The sequence below is a fragment of the Eurosta solidaginis genome, chromosome 1 (genome assembly GCF_040869045.1).
Source record: "Eurosta solidaginis isolate ZX-2024a chromosome 1, ASM4086904v1, whole genome shotgun sequence".
NCBI lineage: Eukaryota > Metazoa > Arthropoda > Insecta > Diptera > Tephritidae > Eurosta > Eurosta solidaginis.
In genome coordinates this window covers 300,274,550-300,295,137 of record NC_090319.1, presented here as the reverse complement: position 1 = coordinate 300,295,137, position 20,588 = coordinate 300,274,550, and the positions used below count along the sequence as shown (strand labels likewise).

The 20,588-nt window shown below is 39.0% G+C and overlaps 1 protein-coding gene across 3 annotated transcripts in view; it reads right to left on the bottom strand.

Annotated features, from left to right (window-relative positions):
• The window catches only part of LOC137237523 (palmitoyltransferase ZDHHC6), a 76,723-nt gene that overhangs the window by 17,558 nt on the left and 38,577 nt on the right, over window positions 1-20,588 (bottom strand). For all 3 annotated transcript variants that reach the window (XM_067761244.1, XM_067761245.1, XM_067761243.1), the window contains exons 3-4: window positions 5,547-5,628; window positions 5,188-5,486 (exon numbers count right to left, since the gene is read on the bottom strand). In XM_067761244.1, coding sequence (XP_067617345.1) covers window positions 5,188-5,486; window positions 5,547-5,628 — 381 coding nt within the window. The remainder of the gene's footprint in view (window positions 1-5,187; window positions 5,487-5,546; window positions 5,629-20,588) is intronic.

The window sequence follows — 20,588 nt, the reverse complement described above, 5'->3', positions numbered from 1 at the left end:
TTTTTCTGGAAATACTTCCTGCTATAGGGAAAATTTGTGTACCCAATTTTATTAGGATCCGTTAATTTTTCTTAGAGTTATGGCTCCCAAAACATAGAAAATTACTTAGTCATAAAAGAGGCGGTGCCACGCCCATTTTTTTAAATTTGAAGTTCTTCCTATTTATTGTTATAAATACACTTGGGAAATGAAATACCATTGATATAAAGCCCTTTTTTGCAAAGATATAGCTTATTTTATTCGTCCACGACCCTTTTAAAAATCTTTTATATAAAAGTGGGCGTGGTCCTTAACCGATTTCATACATTTTTCTTCAAAGCATTCCTTATAGTAAAGGCAACATCTCTGCCGAATTTTGTTACGATAGGTTTAACGATTTTTGATTTATGATTAATAATATTTGTTAAATTGATTTTATCACAAGTGGGCGGTGCCAAGCCCATTTAAAAAAAATTAAAATTTGTATCTAGAGTCTCAATATCAGTCCACATGTCAAATTTCAACATTCAAGGTGTATTATTTACTAGATATTCAGGTTTTTGTGTTTTCAAAAATGTTATATATATAAAAAGGGGGCGTGGTTATCATCCGATTCGCTCATTTTCAATACCAATCTATTCTGGGTCCAGATAAGCTCGTGTACCAAATTTGGTGAAGATATCTCAATATTTACTCAAGTTATCATGCTAACGGACAGACGGACGGACGGACACGGCTCTATCAAATTTTTTTCCGATACTGATGATTTTGATATATGGAAGTCTATATCTCGATTCCTGTACAACCAACCGTTATCCAATCAAAGTTACAGCGGGTATAAAAAGGCATTTATTATTTAAAGGAGAAAATCGGTATTAATCTACGTTCTAAAATCGAACTTTTAAGTAATTTCAAATCGTCCTGAAATAAAAATTGTTCTGCACTTGAAAATATTGAAATTAAAACGGTTTTATATAAATAGTCCGTAAGACCATTGTAAAGGTCTACAAGTAGGATATGTAGCAGCACGCACATACACAGCCACGCTCACCTGATAAAATGCTTGTTCTTGTTCCTTTTTTTTTGTGGATGCTATTTGGCACTATTGTACTTCTTAGGTCCAAAAAAAGTGTAGTAGCTGCTAACGAAAACTGGGTAAAATTTTTATTGTTATATTACAAAGAAATATCCTTATTTACTTTCAAACGAGCATTTAATTACATTTCTCTTTAAAATCCATATGCTTTGGACAATTTTAATTAACAAATTGTGATACTTTATTACCGGGGACGATTGCTAAAACACGACCAAAACCGTCGGGGGGTATTAATAGACGCGTTTTTTCCTCGCTTCTAATAATTCGAATACTTTTTGTCTTTGAACTATTGATAACAGGACAAAACGCGTCTTTTATTTTCTCTTTCCACATTTTTGGACGGGTTATTGCAGTCGTCCTCGGTTTCAAACTGTTTTTCGCGGAGAACTTTTGAACAATTTTTTCGAGAAATCAGTTATAATAAAACTACAAATTATCCACGAAGTTCTGCTTTGCGAACCATTTGCCGCCCCCTGTGAGTAGCGCCCGGGGTAAGAGACCCCCGCCCCTCCCCTAACTTCGGCACTGCTTAACGGTCGTAATTTTAAACTTCTTCGCCTGAAACATTGTAGAACCTTTCATCCATATTTATATGTATTGTAACGAATTTACTTGCAAATCCTCTTATTTGCAATCTTCTGCTAAGTTCGTATCGCTAAACTGTTGAATAAATAACTCCAATATGTAATAATGCAAAATGGCATTTATTCAAGTACTTCAGAATAACACTTGTACTTTGCAACGAATAGCTTAGGTTAGGTTAGGTTAGAGTGGCTGCCTCCGCTGTCCGAGCGGAGACTCACGTAGGCCGTTGTGGCCCGTTGTGCTACCACGCAGGGGGCCCCTATTTCCTATTACCCTACTTTCGAAGAAGAGGAGAGTTTAGACCCCAGTGAGGCCAAACCAGCGCGTTTGCCTAATGAAACGCAAGATATCGTTTGGGTTTATAGATTCAAGCTCCGCAAGGCACCCAAAAGAGTGTCTGTGGAGGCATTGGTACCTGGTTTTTGACAGTGCGGGACAGTGGCACAGATAGTGCTCAACGCTTTCTATCTCCTCCTCGTCCCTACAGCTGCGGCAGAAGTCATTTGTCTGCAGGCCCATATAGGCACCGTAAGTGCCCATGAGACAGTGACCTGTAAGAAGGCCCACTAGTGGGCTTATAGAGATACGGTTTAATAATATAACCGATCGCGATCTCTTTTCATCCAGCTTAGGCCAGATTTGCTTGGATATACTACATGTAGGTTCCCTCGCCCATTTGGCGTTTGCCTGATCCGTGAAAAGAGATCGCAGGTGGTATTTGCAAGTGTTTAGAGGAGGGCTGGCCCAATCAGCGGAGGTTGTTGTTTGCAAGTTGGTGCCTTCCCTAGCTAGCTCATCCGCAGCGCAGTTTCCTGAGATGTCACAGTGGCCAGGAACCCATATTATGCTTAGGTTGCAATTTTCAGCTAGTTTGTTGAGGTTTTCTCTGCACTTCAATGCCACTAGTGACGAGGTGTTACTGCATTGCAGGGATTTTATGGCAGCTTGGCTGTCAGAGAAAATTGAAATAGAATTGGTTACCTGTAGGTTAGCCAGATAGCGGGCTGCTTCCCAGATAGCTATGAGTTCAGCCTGAAAAACACTGCAGTGATCAGGTAGGCGAAAGCTCTCGCTTAGATTGAGCTTCTCCGAGAATATCCCGCTGCCGACTCTGTTGTTTAGTTTAGAGCCATCTGTAAAAACGGAGATTTCGTGTGATCCCGGCTCTACGCCGTTTGCCCACTCGTTCCTCTCTGGGATTCTTGTGGAAAATTTGTAGTCCCAGCAAGGGGGCGATGTTGTATGGTCCAATTTCAAGAAGGTTTCAGGGACTGGCTTCAGGATCCGGGTGTGACCAAACCTGCAATCCCTCCATGGTTCGATAGCGTTGAGCCTCGCCGCGTTGCAGGAGGCACAGTATCTGCCATATAGATCAGTTGGGAGAAGGAATAATATGGTTTCAAGAGCTTTGGTGGGAGTGGAGGGAAGGGCACCGCTGGTGAGCATTGCCGCCATCCTCTGCACTCTCGTTACTTTACTCCTGTTAGATTCGATATCGAGTGCCGTCCACCATACGGTGACGGCGTAGAAGAGTATGGGTCTCACCACTGCCGTATAGATCCAATGGACTATGCGTGGCTGGAGACCCCACCTTTTTCCGATTGCCGACTTACAAGCGTAGAGAGCCATTGTGGCTTTCCTGGATCGTTCCTCCACATTTCGCTTCCAGTCAAGCCTCCTGTCTAGAATAACTCCGAGATATTTAACCTCGGTAGAGAGTTTGATTTCCTTCCCGTTTAGGGATGGGAGGGTAAATTCCGGTATACTGCGTTTGCGGGTAAAAAGCACCATCTCAGTTTTTTCACTGCTGATGCTGAGTCCGCATTCCATAGACCATGTGTTTGTTAGATTAAGAGCATTTTGCAGGAGTTCGCCAAGCACCGGAAGGTGTTTGCCGGTAACTGTCAAGGCTATGTCGTCGGCATATGCAATGACTTGGCATCCGGTGGGCCGTAGTATAGATAACAGAGCGTTCACCGTCAGGTTCCGAATAGCTTATTTAATACCAAACTGATTGACAGCTCAAATGAAACTCTACTATTCAAAATAATACTGCTATAGCTCGCTAGATAGCGCTTAATCCAAATCTCAAATCAAACTGAATTCCTTCTTACTCGCTTGCCCCGCTTTTATAGTTTACGCTGCATACTTCTAGGCTCTTCGATTTCCAGAACTTACTAGTTGTTTCGGCTACAAAATCGCCAGCCACAACTACGTGCACAAATTATTGCCCTCTCTTGTGACCACTGAGATAAGATATATGCATGCGTTTGTGCATTGCCGCTCCGCTGCTCGTATACGTACATATGTGTAGACGCAATTATTTATTCGTTTATGTAGATACATAAAGATTGAATTATTGATGTGAATGTTTGTAGTTTACAGTCTCTCGCGCGCACATAGGCGTATAAGTAAATGCATCTGTGTGTGACATCTCTCTGGGCTGCCTTATATATGTGTATACTTGATTTGATTATTAACGTAAATACTGCTTGGCATGGCCTTAGCATCGCCTTAGTGATGGGATAACTTAGTGATGGTAATATCCGTGACAGTATGTATTTCTATTAAGTATATATTTTCCGTAGTTGATGAGTTTTCCTATGCAGCAGGGAGATCCGAAGTACTTTCGCCTAGTTCTGGCAAAAGCTGGGCAATCAGGCATAGTGATTTGGTGACTCCACCTCATCATCCTCCATACAGCTGCAGGAGGATGGAATTTCCAGTATATTGAAACGTACCGCATGGATGCCCATGGGACAGTGCCCTGTCAAAACCCCAATGACCATTGATAGGTGAGCCTTAGTGAACCCAATTATTTGAGTAGACCTCTTGCCATCCATTTCCGGCCAGAAAGATCTTGCTAACCTGCAAGAGGTGGTGACCGCCAAACGATTTCTGAGCTGACTCGAGGCCCAGCTATGGCGGAATCCCGAAATGCCTACAGCCATCTTCATCGGGTTCAGTTGTACCGATGCGGGCTAAGAGATCCGATTGACAGTTACCCGGGATATCACTATGGCCCGGGACCCAGATAATCTTAATTGTAAAATAATTCGATGCAATCGCAAGCGAGGTCAGGCACTTCCAGACCACCCTCGATCGGACTGTAGTTGAGCTCAAGGCCTTGATAGCTGCTTGGCTATCAGAGTAGATGTTAAATTCCCTAACCGTAGTAGCACTGGATAGCATTTTATCCACCGCATCCTTTATCGCAGCGACTTCCACTTGGAATGCACTGCAGTGATCAGCCAACTTAAACTTGCGGCTTACATATAGCTCTTGACAAAAGACCCCCCACCAACCTTTCCGTACAACTTCGACCCATCCGTGAACAAATTAAGCGGTCCCCTGCTCCAGATGATTCCTCTTCCCCACTCTTCTCTCGGTGGAATGACTGGGGTGAAGGTGGTATAGGGAGCAGTTATCGGCATACAAAGTCGGTACAATCCGTTCTTGACGTGTTTTTTCTTAAACTCCTTAATGTATCTTACTGTGCAGCCCTATTTTAATAACATATGTCTTACCTGAATATAGAGCAACATGCCCAAAGCAATAACAACACCAATTGCTAAACCCATTGCTATGATGGTCATTATAATGCTGATCATTGTAAATTGCACGGTAGCTAAATGTCTATAGCCGTGTGTCAAATACCAATAGCGATGAACACCACGATAAAAGGCAAAACCTAAAATAATGGACGCTTGAAAGCTGCCCAAAATTGAGAATGTGAGAAAATAGGTGAAATAAGCATGATTCGCCCAGCCAACACAATGATTTATCCACGGGCAATGATGATCCATTTTTTTTACGCAACGATCGCCTAAAATAAAATTAAAATTTAAACTATATTTTTTATATTCAATTTCAAATATGTACTTACATTTGCGACAATGGTGCGAACGCGGGGCTTTATAGCCTTCACATATTTTGCAGAACTGCAATTTACCAGCATCATTGGGATTCTATAATGAACGTTTTGTAAATTTATAAATATAAGGAAAACAAATAATTACGATCACTATGAATAATAAAGGTGGTAATTCCGATTTTCGATGTTGTTGTTGTATGTGTGATGATTAGTATTTCCGGAAAAGATTAAATAACGAAACGACAATCACGCCGAGAAAAGCTCTGTGAAGTTGGCACCTACATGCGGGAGTAATTAAAAAAACCATATTCATTCGTTTGTCCAGGAAAAATTTTTGTTTGTCCACCTTTTGTTAAAAAGTTATAACAAAAAAAAATTTTTTTTTCGAAAACCCAAACATTTTTTTTTAGCTTTATTGTGCTAAATCGTATGTCCGTCGTTTTTCCATTTTATAAAGCGAAAAAAATCGTTGGGGTTTAAACTACAGTTTGAGAAGACTGCAACAGTGAACAACTGGAATGTGGAAGATAAAGTTGCTGCACTGTTCATGGCGTTGAAAGGGCCTGCAGCTGAGATTTTACAAACCATTCCAGAGGGCGAACGGAACTGTTATGAAGCATTGATGGGCGCTCTAGAGAGACGATACGGAACTGAGCATAGGAGACAGATATACCAAATGGAGTTGCTGAACCGCTTCCAGAGGCATGGTGAAACATTGCAAGAGTTTGCGTCGGATATTGAAAGGCTAGCACAGTTAGCGAATGCGGATGCACCCGTGGAATACACAGAAAGGGTAAAGATTCAGAGCTTTATAAATGGCATACGAGATGTGGAAACGAAGCGGGCTACATATGCGAATCCAAAACTAACATTTGCTGAAACGGTATCGCATGCTCTGATTCAGGAAACAGCGTCGCTTCTGTGTAAGCCAGTTTTCAAAGCACGCCGTGTGGAAGTAGAAAGGCCAGAGTGGGTAGACACAATTTTGGAAGCACTGAAGGGATCTCAACAGAAGAATGCCGGAGTTATTAAATGTTTCAAGTGCGGCAACCCAGGTCACATTGCACGTCATTGCGATCTTGGTCCTAATAGTTCCAACAATGTGGGTGGCCGTAAACGCAAAGCTGGCGGAAATGAGCAAGAGCGTGTCGGATGTAAAGAACGAAAACTTGCCCCGGCTATTGAATGTCCTGTGATATCTGTGTCGCAGATTGGAAGGAAATCAAGCAGTCTTACCATCAGAGGGAATGTGGATGGTAAAGAGCGTGTACTGACTGTAGATACGGGGGCATCTCATTCCTTGATTCGATCTGATTTGGTCTACAGGAGAGTAAAGTCATTACCTGGGCAAGGTTGCGTACGGTCACAGGCGAGTATAATCAAGTCCAGGGAGAAGAGATATGTGAAGTCCTAATTGGAAAAGTCATGGTTCTACACAAATTCGTTGTGGCGGAGATCGTTGATGAAGTCATATTGGGAGTGGACTTCTTGGTTGACCATGACATCAGGATCGATATACGGAGAAAAATTATGCGCTATAAGAACCAGGACATACCACTTAACTTTAGTTTGGAAAAAGGGTTCAGCAGTAATCGGGTACTGGTGGAAAAGACTCGACAAAGACCACGAAAGTCAAAGGCAAAGGTTGATAGATCGAATGGGCCAAATAAATCAAAATCAAAAGTACCTGCGAGAGAAACACTGGCATTGACAAAACCTAAAAGACGCAGGAAAACGAAGCGGGAAACGGGGAACGATACTGATTATGCAAAGCAAATCCGTCCAGCGCAAGCTCTACGAAGTAGTTCATCGGCCAAACAACAGAGTGTGAAGGAACGAACCAGGGTATTGAGTAGTACGATGAAACACAGGTACCATGAGAACAATAATTCGAAAGGTTTCTTGGCGGGAGATTTGGTACTGTTATACAACCCTCACCGGCGGAAAGGTGTTCCATCCAAATTTCGGTGCAGTTGGGAAGGCCCGTACAAGGTTGTGAAGAAGATCAGTGATACCATCTACCGCATACAAAGCATTGAGAAACCACGGAGTAGAAGAGTGGTACATTTGGCGATGCTAGCAGCGTTTAGATCGAGAGATTTGTCTGATCGGGACGACAGAGACCGTCACAACTTAGCCTTGTTTAGTGAATATTGCATTGATGCGTTCTCTTCAAGCCATCATGTAGATTGCATTTATACCTCACAATATGCTACTACGTAAACTCACTTCCCTCGGTTTTCACTCTGTATTTCTCAAGTGTCTGTATTCCTACCTAAGTAGCAGACGCTGCATGGTCTCTATTGAGGGTGTATCTTCCAACTCTTTTACTGCCACCTCTGGGGTACCCCAAAGGAGCATCTTAGGTCCTATTCTTTTCATTTTATTCATCAATGATATAGGAAATTGTTTTGTGTCATCGGAGTTCTTACTTTACGCTGATGACCTAAAAGTTTTCTACATTATTAAAAATAGTGATGATGCTCAGCGTCTCCAAGAAGGCTTAGATAGATTAGCAATCTGGTGCCGTAATTCGCATCTATCTCTCAATCTAAACAAGTGCTTTCATGTCACATTTTCCAAAATTCGCAATGTTTTACCAACGACATATACTATCTCGGGTACTCCCCTTCACTTCCTTGATGAGATTAAAGACTTAGGGGTTATCTTTGACTCCTCGTTCTCTTTCAATAACCATATTAACTATGTAATTTCAAGCGCATATGCTTCCTTACGTTTCGTGAGGCGTAATAGCAACAACTTCTCAGATCCCTATACCTTGACATTGCTATACACATCGTTTGTTCGTCAGGATTGAGCAAGTACAAAAGATCTTCCTAAAATTCTGCCTAAGATCCTTACATTTCTCAGACCAGTCCCTTCTTATCATTCCCGCTTGCTGCTAATTAATTTGAAACCATTAGAACTCAGAAGGTCAAACCTTTCCTTGTCTTTCATTTTCGGAGTTGTTAATGGAGATATTGATTGCTCCTCTTTACTGCACGCAATTAATTTTCTTATTCCAACGAGGTCTCTTCGTTCTCATAACCCCATTTATATTAAACATAAGTCTACTAACTATGCGATAAATGCTCCATTGTCACGCTCTCTACGTAATAACATCTATAATTCTATTATGCTTGAGTTTTCTTATCCAAAGTCTATTTTTCTTAATTTACCGATCTCTGTTTTGTAGCTAGGCTTAGTTATTCGTTTTATTCAGTAAGGACCATTGTTGTTTTTGACTTTTCGAAAAAATAAGACTAAAATAAAATAAAAGTGATATAATCGCGGAGTATAGAGGGACTAAAAGAAGAAATTCCCCTTATCCAGCTTCCAACGAAGATGATTAGGTTTAAAAAGCGTATCCGAATAGAGCTGTGGAGTAAAGGAACGTGGAAGACTTCTAGACGAGAAGCGCGCCGTTTGAAGATACCAGAGGGCTTCGGAACTGGGATATTCAGAGCCAAAACCAAAATGTCTATACCACTAGAGAGATTTCCGAGCATTTTCCAGGCCGAAATTATCGCCATAAACCGGTATGCGAACTGTAACGACGCTACACTAATAAGGGAATCGTTATACTCAGCGATAGTCAGGCCGTTCTCAAGGCAATATCTTCAGTTGAGATTAAATCATCAACAGTACTTGAGTGCGTGGAGAGGTTTAATCGTATAGAGGCTAATAACACAGGCACTAATAAGAGGATACAAAACACAAGCGTTATAAAACTATGATTAATCTTCCAAAAAGCACCTTCGAATTTTAACAGGCATACTCACAGGTCCCTGCAGACTAAGAGATGCACAAACTAACAGCCTCTGTCAGTACCCTGACAGAGGGTGGGACTGCAGAACACATCCTTCTCGAACGCGGTGCAGTCGCTATAAAAAGACTAAGAATCCTTGGATCGCTAAAATTATGAGGTAGACAAATATTCTCTCTAAAGCCGAGCACAATTCTGGATTTCCTCATGAAGCTCACCCTGGATGAGGTGCTGTGAAGAGAATCAGGGAACAATAGACGTCGCGGTCCCTAGTCACACAACAATATATCTAGGCAGGATCGTCTTACATCATTTGCATAGCATCTTCAGGATTTTTGGTATGGAATTCGTCATCTTATTCGTTATCTGTCAATGAGAAGAAGTGTTTTCTTCCAAATTTAAGTACACTTTGTTCGTTGGTTACCAGGTCATCGTTATCATTCTGCCAGAGTCTTGAAACCTTTCGTCATCCGCCTGATTTTCTGATACAATTTTCGTCATTAAATAAATAAATAAATTTTATATTGAAACCGCTCGCCGAGAAACGCTCGTTCATGACATTACTTGCCGGCTATGTATTTTTTTCACCACAAAACAATATTATGGCTGCATATTACGCTTTACCCTGCTACTGTGGCAGATTTCGTGAGATTTAATTGTCATTTTGCCTGCCGCGTTCCATCGCATTTCGAGTATAGTGGTGATGTCAACCTTTGCTTTCAACAGGACATCAAACAGTGGCGCAGCGGTACCTTTCTTTAAATCATCACATCATAATCCTCATAGTCCTTAAAATGTTTTCCATGGTCGTTCCCAGAAGAGAGTTCCCCCCGATTCGATTCATCTAAAGCATACGACGCTACAAACCACGATGAACCTTTAAGCAGAGTATGGCGAAGTGCCTTGGTTTTGGAACACTGCCCTCCCACAAGTTTACAAGTTCTATTCATTTATAGGAAAAAACCACAAGTAAAGCTCAGGTGGGAGCAAAGGTTATTCAAAGTTAAAATACAGACGAATTTAATTCATAAAATATGCCACCAACTTAGTTGTATGAACCAACCTTCTCATCACGCATTTGGCATTTGTAACTAAGCTTTTCATTCAGTTTTATAAGAATTTCCGTCAATAATGTAAACAAAAATACGTGCTAAGATCTCACATACATACAAAAAAACATATTTATGTTTAATGGGGTTTTCCTTGTAATAACAGCAGCTATTTTTTACAATGGTAAGTGTTGGAAGTTATTGTGGTCGCGTGTGAATAAGAAATAATTACCATCAAATTGAGATGACAAACTTGAAAGGCGCAAACTGAAAACATATTGCACAGCCGTTACGATGTCTACTTTCCTTCTAGATTTCAATCGAATGTTACATAGGGTGGGTTTGTTGTTCCAATACAATTAATATGACCGAACCAAATGGTGGCGTGTTTTGTTTAAGCTAAACTGCGACGTTTATTGTGAACATATTTGCACGCGACTTCCTGTAAGTAGGCGTGTAGGTCAAATGGTGGCGTTGCAAGTCGCCTAAATAGTTATAAAATGCTATGGTACAAACAGCCAGAGTTGTTACTAAATTCAAGAATGTCCGAAATCGCTATTTCAAAAACGTTTTTTCTAATGCGCAATAAGGCTGGTATAGAGCAGGGCGTTTGAACCTGCACTGAAAGAAATGGTGCTAGTAAAATCAACAAATCGGTTCGGTTGTTCTTGACTCTACGGAGATTCGGTGAAATTGATCGAATTATGGTTAATTCGACCGAGTTCTTTGTCAAGCGAACAAATTAGTTTAGTCATTTCAACAGAAGAGAAATTGTCGCTCTAACTAATTTTTCTGTTAGCACAACTAATCTCACTGGTCATTTCAACAACGAACAACAGTCAATGCATAAGCAAATTTCAAAGAGAATTTTACGGTCACTGCGCTCTCTACTTTGTACTTATGACGATGGTCCGACAGCATAAAAGTTGGAGTTGTTTTGGAATCGTTTCCAAATAAAGTGTTACGAGAATTAAACTTGCCGAATTACATGTAAAGTTACTCCAGTGGTAATTACCTTCCCGCGATTTGATTCTTTACTTCTCTATAACTTACAAGTTCTCTATTTTAAATTTTACGTCAAACATTTATACTACAAGTTTTGTTCGAAACAATCAAGTGGGGCAACTCTACATGCGAGAGAAGAAATTGAGAATGAGCTGCAACAGAAAGAATTGAGAATCAGTTTCGTGACTACTATTTTCGTTTCTATTTGAGAAGTGAAGTGACGAGCGGCGAAGTTCAAAACTAAATTAAATAAATTATAAAAACTAAAATTTGGTGAACGTGCGTTTAATAAAAGTGTATAATGTTTAATGTGTGCCAGCATATTTGATGTCCGCCCAATTGAAGTTCGGTTAGTAAGTACATACATATGTACTTATTTGTCCGATTTTGGTTTTAAATTCAAAGAAAATGGAAACATTTTATATCAAATGTGCGTACACAAATATAATTATAATTATAATATAACAATATGGTGAACATTTTTTAAGAAAAAGTTGAAATAAAGTTTTTGAAACCGACGTCAATGTGGTTCGCTAGAGCATGTACTAACGCGTGTGTGAATATGTATGTAGCAAATATATATGTAGCAATCATGCGTATTTATGTATTCACATATTTACGTATATATATGGCAACATACTTTCGTACAAAGCTGTGGATGGTGATTCGAAACAAGTTTTATTTATTTGAATTCAGATTTAAATTATTATTTTAACTAATGTTACTAAATATAGCAATAAACTCATTAGAAATTAAATGTACTTATGTGTAATTTATACAAATAAAAAAACTACATAAGTTTAAATATATATTTATACGGCTTTTATTTTTTCCACAGGTATTAATGTCATATGAACAGAAGACCCTGTTGATGTAAAAGTTTGCGCTATTAATCTAAAAAAAAAACAGAAATACCTGTTATTTCAATAGATTTCACTGGTAGTGTCATTTCGACAATAAACTCTGTTAATTTCAAAAGAACAGAAATCCCTTTCAGAAATATCTGTTATTTCAATAGATTTCACTGGTAGTGTCATTTCGACAATAAACTCTGTAAATTTCAAAAGAACAGAAATCCCATTCATATTAACAGTTTTGATTGGTATTCCTAGAGCGACAGTAATAATTGTTAATTTAACAAAACTATGGGTAAAGTATGATGAAAGAACTTTTTTGATTATTTGACCACTAAAACGGTCAATTACGAATCAACGATTTGTGCGCAGTTGATTCAACATCTTGTTGCGATGGATAAAAAATAATTTAAAAAAATTTTTAAGTTAAACGGTTTTATTGAAAACAATACTTACATGAAATAATAATAATAATAAAAGCTTGAAAATAATTAGGTAGGTCCTAGGTACTAGTCATCACACTCCTCATCAATCTAGGGCGTTGATCAGACAATTAAATAAAAGCATTGGGCGCGTGAAATTTCTAAAAATGTGAAGCGTATCATAACCTGATTAAGGTGCAGTTGGTCTTATATATGACTATCAATAGAAATTTGACGCATCCAACTCTTTTATTTAATTGTCTGATCAACGCCCTAGATTGATGAGTAGTGTGATGACTAGTACCTAGGACCTACCTAATTATTTTCAAGCCTTTAGTATTATTATTATTTCATGTAAGTATTGTTTTCAATAAAACCGTTAAACTTAAACATTTTTTTAAATTATTTTTTATCCATCGCAACAAGATGTTGAACCAACTGCGCTTAAATCGTTGATTCGTAATTGACCGTTTTAGTGGTCAAATAATCAAAAAAGTTCTTTCATTATAATATCACCTAGGACCTACCTAATTATTTTCAAGCTTTTAGTATTATTATTCCATGTAAGTATTGTTTTCAATAAAATCATTTAACTTAAAATTTTTTTTTTAAATTATTTTATTTTCAAGTTTTAGATCTTTATTTAATAGCCTATTATTTATCATTCTATTTAGTTCATTTAGTGACTCATTATTACAAGGACTTTCCTGACAATTTGTTACAATCTAAGTCCTCAATACATAATCCTTCCAAAGACTTTACTCGACTCTGCGCCACTTATGCTTGCCCTCCTCCAACTCCAAAATATTTTGATGTCACTTCTACCGGACTGTATGTAATTTCGATCTTTGCGCCACCTAGCGGCGATTTTTTTCATAGGTCGGTTTCTATTCTTGTATGTATTATGTGTTCCAAATATGAGCCAAATCGGACCACAAATACGATTTTTGTGAACATCTCGATCCTTGCGCCACCTAGCGGCAATTTTTTTCATAGGTCGCTTTCTATTCTTGTATGTATTATGAGTTCCAAATATGAGCCAAATCGGACCACAAATACGATTTTTGTGAATATATCGATCCTTGCGCCACCTAGCGACGATATTTTTTTCTTATTATTGCATAGTCATCGGGTTCTGAACTATATTCCAAGTTTCAAGCTTGTAGCTTATCGGGAAGTTACTTAAATTTTAATTACAAAATTCGTTCACAACGGCCGTGCAGCCGTGCAGCCTGTCAAGTCAACCTAAATAAAACCGTTTAAAAATTGACAGGAATTTCGGTTGAATTTACCCGTATTTCGGTTGATTTTACCAGTCTTTTTCTTTCAGTGTGCTCAGTCCCTCCGCCAGCTATGTCTTGCGAGCTTCGGCAGTAGTAATTATGCGAAATTAATTTTTATACTTAGCTGTACATATACACGGGTTGCAAATTTAAGCTGGTAAAGTGTTTCCTAATGTATAGCAGAAATCGAGATGGATATAGGCATCCTTACATCAAAATTTTCAGCATCATACAAGAGTTTGATTGAGCACCATATCCGCCCGTCCGTTAACACGATAAGTTGTGAAAAAATGGGGATATCTTCAACAAACTTTGTGCACGATCTTAACTGAACCCAGGCTAATATCCTGGCATCCTGCTTTAAGGCGCATACTGCGGAGGCATCGCCGGGGGAGTGTAAGGGCTTGTCATAGGGTTTGTCATAGACAGGGATGCAAATGCGCATAGCGATGCTTGAAGAGCGGATGTTACAAATGATAAAGGAGAGTCTCCATTTCATTACATTTTGCAAAGCCATTTGTAGATAACCGAAAGGAGTAGTGTCCCTACATATGTATGTTGGTGAAACATCCAGCAATGTCCTTGATATTACATTGAGCTCTGAATGTGATATATGTATAAATGTATGACTGCATGGTCCATGATAGACCATCCTTCGACCATGCATATATCAGCTGCAGAGAAGGGAGGAACCATTAGAAACCCTAAGCGAAGCATGTCGGGTCGAGTAGAGGGACCCGGGAAATTTCCCGGGAGAAGAGGATCTCATGGAGAAATATCTTTGTCGACATCTAGTGCGTCAACGAAACAGCGCGGTTGAGAAATGATAGTTCAAGAACTAATCAAGAAAGAGAAAAGGACATACATTTCCCATCGGGATATGCACCAGAAAAGCCAGCAGTTGTGCCGGACGTGGTGCCCGAAACCAAGATCGAATGCGATGAAGACTTTTTCAATGTTTAAATCGCCGGGTCTAGATGGTACATATATTCCATGCCATGCTAGAAATTTCGAGTAGAGCGATGATGGAATGGCTCGCATAGTTCTACTACCAAAGGCGGGGAAGATCAGTTATATGTATCTCAAAGGCTACAGGCGTATTAGCTTAACATTATTTCTGCTCAAAACTTTTGAGAAGCTCATAGACGTATACATGAAGTCCAACATGGATGAGAAACTATTCTCCACAACATGCGTACACCAAAGACAAGTCGGTAGACATGGCAATATATAGGATGGTTATATACATAGAGAAATCCTTTGAATATAAGGAGTACGCCTTAGGAGTCTTCTTACACATTGCCGGGATTTCAACAATGTATTTTAACAGGCAATCATGGAGGTCTTCATTAAATTGAAGAACATCCAGCAATGGTGGCTAGTGGACGGGGGCACGACACAGGGAGGGGATTATCACCTCTACTGTAGACGCTGGTTATCAACCAACTGCTCAGACGGTGGGACCAGTCAAAACTACGGCGTACGCAGATGACGTTGCAGTTTTCGTATGTGGAAAGTACCTTCCGACAATTAGCTCTTTGATGGATCGGATGCTTCGGGATATACATATGGTCTTGTTTACTAAGAGATACAAGGTCCTAAACTGGACTAGGCCTAAGCTAGGGAGTGAACTTGCATAAAACGTCTAGGAATCACTAGCTAGTAAGTTGACGTGGAAGCTCAATTTGGAAGAGACTGTGAGCCTCTACGGCACTGAATGCACGTAAACGAATGCTGGGGTGTACGTGGGGTACATCGCCCTCTTTCTCTCATTAGGTATTTACAGCGTCCCGGTCAAAGCAACATCGAAAATTAAAAAAAAAAAAGTTTTTTCGAATAGAAAGCAGTTTTTCTAAGCGGGGTCACCCCTTGGCAGTGATTTGGCAGCCACTCTGAGTGTGTTTCTGCCATGAAAAGCTTCTCAGTGAAAATTCATATGCCTAACAGATGCCGTTCGGAGTCGCCATAAATCATGTAGGTCCCGTCTCGCCAAATTGTTGGAAGAATAAAAAGGAGCACGACGCAAAGTGCCACACAAAAAAGAGCGTACCTCACAAAGTTAGACGGGGTATGAGGCTATCGATGCTTAGCGTAAAGGGAGCCCTAAAAAGAACTCCGACGGCTGCACTGTATGCTATTCTGCACTTTCCACCTGTAGACCTGGTGGCGAAGAACATAGCGTTTATACATGCAAAGAGGTCCAGTGCCGCGGGGCAGCTTGAGTGCAGACCATACGACCATAGTAGTATAGAGTCATCAATTACTGGACGAACACACGTTTGATAGACCTATTATTTTGACACGAAAATGTTTTATTATGATACAATTTTCTGTTAAATGAGTGAACTATTATGATTTCTAAATATTTAGTATAAGTAACTAAAATTATTAATATTACCACACAAAATTTGTTTTCTTTTGCAAAATCTTATAATAATAGAGAACAAAAGCTGTGCACGCCTATTATTTTGTCCATGAGCGTGGGTCTTGGTTTTGATAGAGTTTTTCAGCTTGGTCGTTAAACAAACTGCAAGGGAGCACTATGGACTCATTTAGTCTATGTGAGGTCCTCACGTATCGGTCAGTTCAACCTAACCTAACCTTTCTGGCTCAATTATATGTACCATGCACAATTTTTCGATATGAAAAATTTCGATCTTTAACAATAAGTTAGATTTGTGCACGACCTTATCTGAACCCATAATATTTTGATTGTGAAATCATGCACAATTTTTGATTTCGAAACTTTTTTGTACGCTGTAGGATTGGATTTGAAACCATTAAATATTTCTTCATTTATTGTTGAGCTCTAGCTCTATAAACCAATAAGAAATCTGATTCAATTATTACACCGAAATTGAAATTAAATATAGTCTATTTAATAGAAATATTCATTGGTTCCAAATCGTAGATAAACTATGTTTTTCATAAAAAATGTGTTACGTTACCATAAACACAACGTAGTATACAATAAGTAGAGATAGGCACCGATAATTATCTTCAACTAAATGCAAGTCAAAAATTGTTGGCGTGACAGATAATAGTTACGTTCATTACGACAGCTTAAGGCCCGGTTTTTCAGTAGTTGGTTAAGCCAAGCTTAAACTAAGTTTGCTTAAACTCTAGTCAAATTTAAACTCCAGTTAAACTATTGAGCAGTTTTTCAGTCAGAGTTTAAGTCTGCCTTTGCGGTAGTCTTTTTTGTGCGGCAACATTGGTTTTTTTATTATCTAGATAATTGGTATATACTTGCCGTAGCTGGATTTTGTTTCCCAACAAACATGGAAAAAATACTTCTCCAGCGAAATATATATCTAGTTCCGGAGCTGATATTCAACATCATTATTTAATTATTCTTAAATCAGATAGTTCTCCAATCACTATCCAACCTTTGGGAAATTTTGTAAAATTAAAAGTTTTCGAGTTGATCTCCAACGTCATTAATATTTTCCAATTAATATCCTAATTTCGAGAGATCTTGAGAAATGTACAGTTCTCAAATCAATATTCAACAAGTTTCTCCGGTTGATATCCTACATTGGATATCGAGTTAAGGTGAAGTTGAATAAAAATGTTCAAGGTAGTACCACCAAAGCAAATAGCTATTTATTGTGAGAAATAAACACCTAATTGATAGCAGTAATGAGGCGTAAGTAATCAAAAATAAATTATGGTAGGATGGTAGCGTGCTCCGCCTACCACACCGAAGATCACGCCCCGGGCAAAGCAACATCAAAATTTTAGAAACAAGGTTTTTCAATTAGAACCCACTTTTTCTAAGCGGGATTGTCCATCGGCAGTGTTTCGCAAGTACTTCGTTTGTATTTCTGCCATGAAAAGCTCTCAGTGCAAACTAATCTGCCTTGCAGATGCCGTGCGGAGTCGGCATAAAACAAGTCCGACCAATTTGTAGGATAAATTAAAAGGAGCACAACGCAAATTGGAAGACAAACTCTGCCTGAAATCTCTTCGGAGGTTAGCATGTCACATTTATTTATTTTTTAAATCATTTATATTTCATTTTATTTTCGTGAAAAAACTGTAGTATGGAATCTTACATTTGAGTCCAGTTAGAGAACCACAACTTGTTAATTAAATTTGTCCAACTTAAGTAATAACATTTTTTGCTTTATAAAAAATTACCCCTTTTACTGAGTACGCTATGATTATCGAGTTGAGCCACTGTTTCGAAACAACTCTTGAGATTTTAGAAGTATGCCTAGTTATCAACATGAGCTCTAATGGTACTCAAGTCCAAATGCTTGTTGAGTATATTCGACGCCATTTCGAATGAACGCAAATATCTGATGGGTTAACTAGAGTTTAACCCTGCCAGATCGGCCGCTTAAGCTCAGCTTAAACTTCGGTTAAAGTAGACTGAAAAACTGCAGAATAAGTTTAAGCGTAGTTTAACTGTTACTGTCACCAACTGGGAGTACTATAGCGCAGAAAATCTTTTAAATCTGCTGCGAACGTGCGACTTTAGCTCTGTGTCTCATGTAGGCATAGAACGTAGAACTGAGATCCTGAACAATATTTTAACTGAAGCTATGCAAGCATTGACGTATGAGAAGAGGATCCAAATACAACTGAGGAATAAGTGGTTGTTATGTGGGTGCGTGTTTCTATCAAGGTGTGGTGGTGAACAGGCATGCTGGCGAGCCCGGGCTAGCTCGTCGGTGGGGGGGCCCTTTCCACCCTCCTTGATAGCACCAACATTAACAAAATTTTTATTTATCATGCCTGGTTATGTTTGTTTCATCAGGGAGGAAATCAAATAGGATTGGGTAAGGATGGGGCGGGGTCAAAAGGTGATGGATGCCGGGACAGAAAGTAAAAGGGCGAGAAAATAGGAATTGGGTGCAGGGAAGATGAAAAAAGAAAAGTCCTGTCCTGTCCGTTGGAGTCGGCCCTCCCCTCCTGCGGCGTTTCTTGCGCAGCCTTGGGCGTCGCCTTGACTCCAGTGTGCAACGCCCCCTTGTCCGAATACTAGATAATCCGTCCCTAATGCAAGTGTGGTCTAGTCATTTCTTCCTTGCTCCCACGGCCCCTTTCCTACCCTAGCGTAACACCCACACCAAAGATATATGCTTAGCACTCCATCATCCAATCTTTAAGGGCAAAAGACTGAAGTATATTTCAAGGTACCAACATTAAATTTTATTGTACTCCTCTACTATCTACCCTATCATAACTACATTATAGTTCAATATTCTAAGGATTAGGTAATTCATTAAATAAAAAAATGTTACCAAGACAAGGCAAATAAGAAGTTTTGGGTATAACTAATACTATGAGATATATATATATGGAAATTCAAGAAATATCAAGTTTATTCTAAAAAAAAATAAATCATAATTAGTTTTTTTTTTTTTTTCTTTTTTTTTTTCTTGTAACCTAACAGCCTAGCTGTCTACGAACTAATGTCACGCGTATCCGTGTAAAAAAACTTAAAAAGGAAATACACGAGAAACCTTAGGTTTATAGAAAGTTAATCCAACGCAACTTCAGGTTGCTACCGAAAGATTCAAAGCTAGAATTTAAAACAACAGATAGATTTGGGGTATGTATTTGGTCATATGTTATCCATGTACATATTTATGTCCACATAATTATACGCACATACATATGATATAAAAGAAGCAAAACTTCATAGTAAACAATTGGAATATATATATGTGTATATGTATATGTGATCTCACTCACCTCAGTTTTCCAGCGTTATGGTACCAGAGCGCGGATTCTGCTAAAGAGTGGGAGAGATAGACATACGTGGTTACATCCATACATAAGTTTGTAGATGGTTGCTCAGTGGTCTCTTAGATTTTCTTTTTCTAGTGCCTGGTCACTCGCTCGTGTTTGGGAGCAGCGAGCGGGTCAACCATGCGTTAGTTGTTTATTTATTGCGTTGAATAGAGCAACCCGGCCATGTTCGCAGATCAAAATTAATATAAAAAAACATAAAAAAGAACTTGCAAGAGTCGTTGCGTTCAAAAGTGAAATTTCGCATAAATAATAGGTACTAGCAAATCCCTGGCGGGATCAAAATAAAATTACCTTAAATCACATCAGCAAATTTGTTAATTTCGGAAGCGAGCGGGAAACGGTAGGAATCAATAAAAAAAAAGAAAAAAAAACAAAAAAGGAAGAGCAAGAAAAGTGTAATTGATAGTGAATTGAACTAAAAAAAACTGAGGCCGAATATGAGTTTTTTTTTTTTCTTCTACTCCTTGGGTTATTCCGATAATGGATAACTAGTGTCACCTGGGCTGCCTTCCGATGTTACGTGCAAAAAAAAAAAACCGGCAGATCTATATTTCTATTTTTTTTTCTTTCTTTTTCTGTTTTCCTTTGCCTTTCGCTACCTTGATCGTTATTTATTACGCTTGACATACAATACGACATCAAGAAGAATTTCGTTCTCGGGTATGAGCCTTTTCCCTTTTTTTTTTTTCTTTCTCACCTAGAAAATTGCTCAAACGAAATCAAACTTCGAAATATCTATGCAACATCCTTTAATTTCGAATTTTGATCTCCTCGAAATAGATTTTCCTCTTGAGGTTTCCTTGCTTTCAATAAGACCAAAATTTGAGTTTATAATGTCGTGCTGGCCTAATGAAATGATATCTAAGGAAACGAAACGCAAAGGGAACAAGAAACAAAGCAAAGCATACC